The sequence below is a fragment of the Natator depressus genome, chromosome 8 (genome assembly GCF_965152275.1).
Source record: "Natator depressus isolate rNatDep1 chromosome 8, rNatDep2.hap1, whole genome shotgun sequence".
NCBI lineage: Eukaryota > Metazoa > Chordata > Testudines > Cheloniidae > Natator > Natator depressus.
This window is the reverse complement of record NC_134241.1, coordinates 45,426,795-45,435,486: the sequence shown is the minus strand read 5'-3', so window position 1 is coordinate 45,435,486 and position 8,692 is coordinate 45,426,795. Positions and strand designations below refer to the sequence as shown.

The 8,692-nt window shown below is 44.7% G+C and overlaps 1 protein-coding gene across 1 annotated transcript in view; it reads right to left on the bottom strand.

The window, feature by feature from the left end:
• Nucleotides 1-6,564, bottom strand: part of VAMP4 (vesicle associated membrane protein 4) — a 40,375-nt gene extending 33,811 nt beyond the window's left edge. Inside the window, exons 1-4 of the mRNA XM_074960905.1 lie at nucleotides 6,429-6,564; nucleotides 4,357-4,486; nucleotides 593-639; nucleotides 81-131 (exon numbers count right to left, since the gene is read on the bottom strand). Coding sequence (XP_074817006.1) covers nucleotides 81-131; nucleotides 593-639; nucleotides 4,357-4,422 — 164 coding nt within the window. The 5' untranslated portion in view covers nucleotides 4,423-4,486; nucleotides 6,429-6,564. The remainder of the gene's footprint in view (nucleotides 1-80; nucleotides 132-592; nucleotides 640-4,356; nucleotides 4,487-6,428) is intronic.
• Between the last annotated feature and the right edge of the window lie 2,128 nt (nucleotides 6,565-8,692).

Here is an 8,692-nt window from a genome sequence, read left to right as displayed (position 1 = left end):
CTGGTAACAAAGCAGCACAATTTAAAAATACATAAATAAAATGGTATCTGGACTATGGATCCAAACTCTAAGGAACTTACTGCCTGATCTTGTCATTCCTGGGTCCAAACCTTGGTCCTGCAGGTCCTCTCCTGCCAGCACAGAACAGACACAGTGATAATGAATCCAATACACACAGGAAAGCCTGTCTGACCCAAATGGTTAGGTCTTTCACAGGGTTCACAAAGGGGTGACATTTCAAATTAGGTCAAAGCACGTGCAACAGGAAATGATCCTCCATCAGCAAACCAGATCCCAACCAGAGGGTCTCTTCCACCCCTAACTGGTGGGTTGCCCCAATTTTATTTCCTTAATCTTAATTTATATTCATTGCTAGTGCTCCCCCTGATCTCACAGCTGCTGAATCAATCATTCCACAGGAATCAGAAACAGATGGCAATGTTTCATTCCAATCAGCTCTACCTGTTAGTAAGACGGAGCTGCCTTATATTTTCAATTTCCCCAGTTCTGGTTTGAACAGCGATTTGGCCCATGGTATAGCACATCCCCCCACTTTGTACAACACCCACACAATACCCATATAGCTACTCACAAGAAAAAGTCCTCCTCCTCATCAGAATCTTCTTCTAAAAGGTTTCTCTGCAAATACAGAAAAAAGGTTAGCTTCAATCAATTAGAAACCAGAGTTTCCCTCTCTCATACCCACCATCCTTCTCACCACCGGTTGTACATGACTGTGGAACACATCAATGCTCCTTGTTAAATGACCAGAGGGGGTATTCTTTTCAGCCACAACCCCACCTCCCAGAGGCTGAACTGGAAGTCTCTGCACCATTACCAGTAAACAAGAGACATTTGCCAGTTCAGTGAATGCATGGCACTACAGAGAACTGCTACTAAGCCATTGGCTGAGCTCTCTTGTGGCCAGTTTTAATGGTGAAAATGAAGTCAGTTACGAAGGATTTCTATCAATTCCGGTTTCTCTATGTAACGTATGGTCCAAATTCACTTTAAAATAAGACTAAGTAAAACTCCTAGGTACTCCAGTCCTTAAAGCACTTCCACATACAGATTAAATCCCAATCCGTTCCCAAAGGGCCCATCTGTAAAATATTAAATTCAAACCACACTAACTACTAAAATCTTTCAAAACCTTATACCTCATGTAATTACTTTGTTTTGTCCTACCCACATGGAAGACCATATGCATTTCCATCTCGGAAGATGCTGTGGTTTTTAAATAAACTGTCACCTGATGATATAAAGAATGGGAATGAGGATTAAAGTTAATGGATCTGCTCCCCCACCCTGCCAGCAGAGAGGATTTGATTGTTAACAGAGAGGATGAACCTTTTCAATTTTTACATTGGGGTTACGGTTATTAATGGATTTTATGACTAGCATGCTCTGCACTGAGCAACTAGTTCCTATAATATCCCATACTGTAACTGCAACGAAGATACATAGAGTGGAGCTGAATTTGACAGCTGGATTTTCCTCTTGTTCAGCAACAGGGTCTTGGTGAGGGGAGTACATTTCTGGTACTGGGGTTATTTTCACAGTCTCTTATGTTACATGTTGCACAGTTACCGCAACACTCTTTAGTAATGCATTTTGGCCTCCATTACAAATCAGTGGATAATCCTCAGACTGACCTTGTAAGTCAGCCTTGAAAAATCCTACTGCACCAAAAGTTTATTTGACAGCTAAAACATCATTAGATTTTGTCATCATCATCATAGTAAGGAGAGCCAAGTAGAGTGGGCATCTGTGCTGAGAATTTCCATGACAATCTTGTAAGGTTGCTTTAAAAATAAGACATTGGCTTGGTTCTCCTTTTAGGGGCTGTTGGCATGCTTTATATCCATAACAGATGCTCCAAATCTTCAAGTCTATATCCTTTTTTAGGGTTAAAAAAATAGTTGAGAAGGAAAAAATCCTTTGGGGTTCTCTGTTCCGCACTGGACTCACAGATCTCACCCCACCCTCATGATGCTAAGAGATGCTGTTCCCCTTGCGTTTGGTTTTAAATTCCCATATTCCCATCTAAACTACAGCTTAAACTGCATTTGCTGAACCAGTTTAAACAGAGTCTAGAAATCGTGTTCTAGCCTAAGTATGGACTTTTGTAGTGCAAAAGCACTTCCCCATGCAGCCAAGTTGTCAATCATCTCACTAGGAGGAATTATGAGCTAAAATAATCAGTATTTGAGGCTACAGCCTGGCTTCCAGGCTCGGTTTAAATACTGTTTGACACCCTGCACTCTGGCTAGACAAATCACGTTCAAATCCACTTTGTATGTAATAACGATTTAAACCAGTTCAGCACATATATTTCCAAGCTCAGCATAGATGGGCCTTTGATACAGAAAGTAAATTCCACTGCGATATATCAATTGCTAGCCCTCCATTGCCCCTGGCCCCCACTGCCTCCCTACCCACCTCTCTATTCAGAGCTTAATTTGTCCCCTGGCTTGCCAAGGCTGAGTAAGTTTGCTGTGAAAGGCGATATTAACACCCCTACAAATATCAATTTTCACAGGAGCAGACTTACTAGCTAGCAAGTCTTTTAAAAAACAAAACAAAATCCAACAGCAACCAAAAAACAAACAACAAAAAGAAGAACTTGTAAAGCACCTTATTTTGTTTCTATTCTGTTTAGGTCCAGTAAAGGAGAGAGACAACTGTACATTATTATTACTGAGTCTGCAAAACAAAACCTAATGTGTCACTTTTTACAGACTAGTTTAACTGAACAGAGAATGCACAAATTACAAGACTCATTTAAAAACAAAGCTATACCAGAGTCTCTTACCTTAAGGACCTATGCGATTAGGATGCTGCAGATAAGAAAGCTGCAATTTGCCCTTCCCATGGCACAAGTCATTAATTCCCAGCCTAGTTATCTCAGTTACCTTAATGCTCATTTACAGTGCAAGTGCCCAGAATAAAAGAAATCTGCATGCAAATTACAAATAAATTACACAAGAAAATATGCAAGTTGAGAATCCTATAGTATAGCAATTCCGCTGCAAACAAAGAGAAATGTAATAAAAAGCACTGCTGAACACCCTGCCTTGAACTAGTCTAATGCTACACTTCATGGTGAGGGGTGCAAATACCGTAACTCTTTTATTGCAGCAGCACTCTGCACAATCAAATAATCGATGACTGGGTCATTCTGATATCAAGCTCTTTTTCCCACTCCCCATCTATAAAGAGCCACTCACACTTATAGCACTATGTAGTTAACAGATGCAGCTAATCTGTTTAAAAGTAAGAACCACCCTACAATCTTTAAAAAGAAAAGGAGTACTTGTGGCACCTTAGAGACTAACCAATTTATTTGAGCATAAGCTTTCGTGAGCTACAGCTCATTTCATCCGACGAAGTGAGCTGTAGCTCACGAAAGCTTATGCTCAAATAAATTGGTTAGTCTCTAAGGTGCCACAAGTACTCCTTTTCTTTTTGCGAATACAGACTAACACGGCTGTTACTCTGAAACCTACAATCTTTGTTACATATTATTTATATCTAATATTTCCTCCAAAATAAGCAGTCGAAAGCAAGTGACATGAAAATAAAAATAAATCGAGTTACCTCACCAAGCGTACTGAATGTTCGCCACCTGCCAGGCTAAGAGGAGTTATTCAGCATATCTAAAAATAATGTCACTTCATTAATTCCTTTTATATCCCACCAGCCAGGTCCATGAAGCTGTGGCCCTCCATAATATATCACTGGGTTACACCACAGTTACAAGAGACCCCTAATGGAACATGAAGCAACCTTTGAGGGTGGGGAAGAAAATCAAATAAATCCCTTTTCTGGCATTTAAATCTTTGTTGTGTCTCCTCAGTACAAACACTGACACACACATCATTTACAAAAAGGAAATTAATTAGCACACACACACAGCACTCTGTCCCAAGCTGGCTCCACATTCCAATGGAGTTATTCAATAGCTGTGAAGTCACTGAGTAATGCATTCTATGGAATCAGCATTGGGTGGAGCTAGACAGAAGAATTAAATGGGTCCTCCCCACCACGCTTTTTGAAAAGGTGCCTTTTCACCTAACACACTGACTGCCCCCCTTAGGCTGTTGGTTAGGCTACTCAGCATTGGTGGATTTCATCCATTTGCGGTCCACTTTAAATATGCCGTCCACTGTTTCAATGGCGTTGAAGTCATCAACGATGAAGCTGTGTGGTTAAGCTCACTCCAAGATGGCTCTCAGACCGCCAGGGAGTGCAGAGTTAGTAAATATACATCCCTCTTAATTAAGGCAAAACAAGGGGGGCTGGGTACAAAACATCAATAAATGCACACAAGGCTACTGGCTGTCAGGCACTCACCCTTTCGCTTTTCACCGAGCCAGTGACATCATCATCATTTAGGTGGCGCTTGAATTTTGGAGGCATGTTTTCTATTCACAAAAATGGTCTTGATCTTCCTGTACAAGGAGGTGGCGGAAAAATACACTACCTAGAAGGGAGAGGGAAACAAACATCTCTGAGATCTAACTGTGCTGAATACAATTTTCTATCAGATCATGCAAAGAGTTAGTCACTCTCTCCCCTTCTCCAGTGCTCAGGAAAACACCAACAAGTTAAACAGAATCCACCTACAAATGCCATAGGCAAGACAATGAAAAATCAATGAACTACAGCAGCAATGTTATGCTTTCGTGGACCCAAAGACACTTCTTAACGTAACAGATTATTTAGTTTAGTCTAATTTCTTAGGCCTTGATCCTGGAAACACTTAAAGGTACACGCTTATCTTTGAGCATGTGACTCTGAGTGCCACATGTGAGTGTCTGTATGATCAGGGCCTTAGCCTTTAAACTTTATGGGGCAGGAACTGTGTTTTTCTACATCTTTGTACAGTACCCGGCACATAGCTGGATGGCTTCAGAAAGTCCTTTGGTACAAAAACAACAGAAACCAATTTTATAAAAAATACAAGAGGAACTAAAACAGGAAAGAAAAGAGCAATAAAACCCTAAGAGAGACAAAGGTTTTTGACCGAGTACAGTCTGCTCTCTCTTTTCCACCTTGTCCCCCATTCTAATGTTAGTGCCAATAAGGTGCCCAGCTGGCAGCCCTGAAGTGCTAAACCCCTTTTATCCACAGGACAGATCCTTCACATGTAGGCAGCAGCAGTGTGCAAAATTCACTAACTTTACTCCACCAATGTGCTTCAACCCTGACCTGACAGATTGCCCGCCCTCAGCATCTCTCTGGAGTGTAACACAGATGCTGACTGTGGTGGAGAGCTGTGCTGTGTACATTTCAGTCAGCTAAGAAGTACACAGAGACCAAACGCCCCATTTCATACCGATCACCGAAAGATAATGACAGTTTGCATGACTGACCTAGATTGGCTTTGGCCCAATAACCAAGAGGTCAAAGGTTCTGGATCCAACTATCAGTAGTTCCCTGAGCCACCCAGCTCCACCCTAAGTGGACGGAGTGTGGCTTTGCTGGTTTGAACCCCAACACATTCCCCTACCCAGGGAGTTAGTGGAGATTAAGAGTTAAAATCCCAGGGACCCTCCACCCTGGAGAGAGGACATGGGGAAAACTGCACAGATAGCAAGAGGCTGTGACAATACAACAAATGCTGGAAATTTAGCAAACGGCCCAGCAAAGTGAGCATTGTCTGCTCTCCTTAACACAGCCTGTCACATGGAAACAGAGCAAGATATCTCCCCATTTAGTGATCCACAACCAGAAGGATGGGATTGCTAAAGCAGGTAAAGAACAACATTCCAGACCCCAGAGCACAACAGGCACAAGCTAGGGATTCTCGGTGAAGTCACCCAGCCAGCTGTCGGGGACCAGTGGGTACAATGGTCACAGGCTAGGAGTGTTGGGGATGTCACTTAGCTGGCTGGGACAAAAGCAGAGACCACAACAGGCACAGGCTGGCTATCAGGGGAGCAGCGAATACCATGGGCCAGGCCAGGGGTTATCGGGGGAGAAAAAGTGCAATGGACGCAGGCTGGAGGAAGCTAGATGTTTGCAGAGATCCCCCAGTGCAAGGAAACTGCTTTCCCCCATGCTTCTCTTGCAGAAACGCCCCCCCGCCCCCGGTTAACCCCACCACCCCCATGTAAAATACTGAGCCTGGGAGCAGAGGAAGGAGCCGCTTCACACAGCAGACCCTAATACCAGCTCCTGTGCAGTGTGAACGCCCGCAGGGCCGCCAGGCAACAGCAGAGAGGGAGAACAGCTCTGCAGCCACACCTATCTGGGGGGCCCCAAAGCCCTTCTCCGGGGGCCCCCCCAAACCCTGCCCCTATAGCCCCCCCCCAGAACCCCTCTCCAAGGGCCCCCACGCCCCCCCAAACCCTGCCCCCGACAGCCCCCCTCCCCGAGGGCCCCTCCGCTCGGGGGACGCGCTCCTGCCCGGCCCCGCTCACCGCTCCGGGCCGGCTGGGAAATGGCCGGGGCTGCGCGGAGGGGCCCAGCAGCGACACAGCTGCTCTATCGAGCACTCGGCGCTCCCGGCAGAGGCAGAGGCGGAGGCGAGCGCCGAGTGATCGATTCCCAGCCGGCTGAGTCCTACCGGCTTCCGTCCCAGCTGGGAGGGTGAGCGTCTGGGGCCACAGCACTGTGGGGCTGGCTGAAGCGGGGGCGGATGGGGCGGGAACGGAGCCCTGGGGAGCGAAGGGGAGGGGAGCTGGCTGGGGAGAGGACGGGATACTTAAATTAAATACACGTGTAAAAGTTTGCAAGCTTGAGGCCTTAGCTTTTATCCTATGTGGACCCATCAGTACAGGCCAAAGAGAGGCCCCTGCCACTAAGCAGTCTTTCTTACAGGATAATATAGAAGTTGAGTTGCTTTACTTCGTGCAACTTAACGTTTGACACCGGAGAAAGCAGTCCCTCTGTTGGAACCCTAAATTGCTCTGTAAGCAATTAGCTACAATCCTGAAGGGTACAAATGTCTCATATCCTACTACAGCAAAGCCAGAGAAGGTCTGAGACTTGTGTCCTACAGCTCGGGCTTTGAATAAAAGTTAGTCATTCTGCAGTTGGTTTGTGTGAACACATATTATGTATGTGGAATTTGTCAAGTAACATCACAGATAATAAGAGCTACATTTTTCTATATCAGTAGTTCTGATGATTCAATGTTTTTAAGTATCAGAGGGGTAGCCGAGTTAGTCTGTATCCACAAAAACAACGAGGAGTCCGGTGGCACCTTAAAGACTAACAGATTTATTTGGGCATAAGCTTTCGTGGGCAAAAAACCCACTTCTTCAGATGCATGGAGTGAAAATTATAGATACAGGCATAAATATATATTGGCACATGAAGAGAAAGGAGTTACCTTACAAGTGGAGAACCAATGTTGACAGGGCCAATTCAGTCAGGGTGGATGTGGTCCACTCCCAATAACTGATAAGGAGGTGTCAGTACAAAGAGAGGGAAAATTGCTTTTGTAGTGAGTCAGCCATTCCCAGTCCCTATTTAAGCCCAAACTTATGGTATTAAGTTTGCAAATGAATTGTAGCTCTGCCGTTTCTCTTTGAAGTCTGTTTGTGAAGGTTTTTTATGTTGAGGAATGGCTACTTTTAAATCTGTTATTGAGTGTCCAGGGAGATTGAAGTGTTCTCCTACTGGCTTTTGAATTCCTGATGTCTGATTTGTGTCCATTTATCCTTTTACATAAAGACTGTCCGGTTTGGCCAGTGTACGAGGCAGAGGGGCATTGCTGGCACATGATGGCATATATCAGATGTGCAGGTGAATGAGCCCCTGATGGGGTGGCTGGTGTAGATATGGGGGCAGAGAAGGCAACAGGATTTGTTACAGGGATTGGTTCCTGGGTTAGTATTTCTGTGGTGTGGTGTGTAGTTGCTGGTGAGTATTTGCTTCAGGTTCGGGAGCTGTCTGTAAGCGAGGATTGGCCAGCCTCCCAAGGCCTGTGAGAGTGGGGGATCATTTTCCAGGATAGGTTGTAGATCGTTGATGATGTGCTGGACGGATTTTAGCTGGGGGCTGTACGTGATGGCCAGTGGTGTTTTGTTGTTTTCCTTGTTGGGCCTGTCCTATAGTAGGTGACTTCTGGGTGCCTGTCTCGCTCTGTTGGTCTGTTTCCTCACTTCCCCAGGTGGATATTATAGTTTTACAAAAAGAAAAGGAGTACTTGTGGCACCTTAGAGACTAACCAATTTATTTGAGCATAAGCTTTCGTGAGCTACAGCTCACTTCATCGGATGCATACTGTAGCGCACGAAAGCTTATGCTCAAATAAATTGGTTAGTCTCTAAGGTGCCACAAGTACTCCTTTTCTTTTTGCGAATACAGACTAACACGGTTGTTACTCTGAAACTTGTCATTATAGTTTTAAGAATGCTTGATAGAGAACTTGTAGTTGTTTGTCTCTGTCTGAGGGATTAAAGCAAATGCGGTTGTATTTTAGGGCTTGGCTGTAGTCAATGGATCGTGTGATCTGTCCTGGATGGAAGCTGGAGGCACGTAGGTAAGTATAATGGTCAGTAGGTTTCCAGTATAGGGTGGTGTTTTTGTGACCATCACTTATTTGCATTGTAGTGTCCAGGAAGTGGATCTCTTGTGTGGCCTGGTCCAGGCTGAGGTTGATGGTGGGGTGGAAATTGTTAAAATCCAGGTGGAATTCTTCAATGGCCTCCTTCACGTGGGTCAATATGATGAAGAT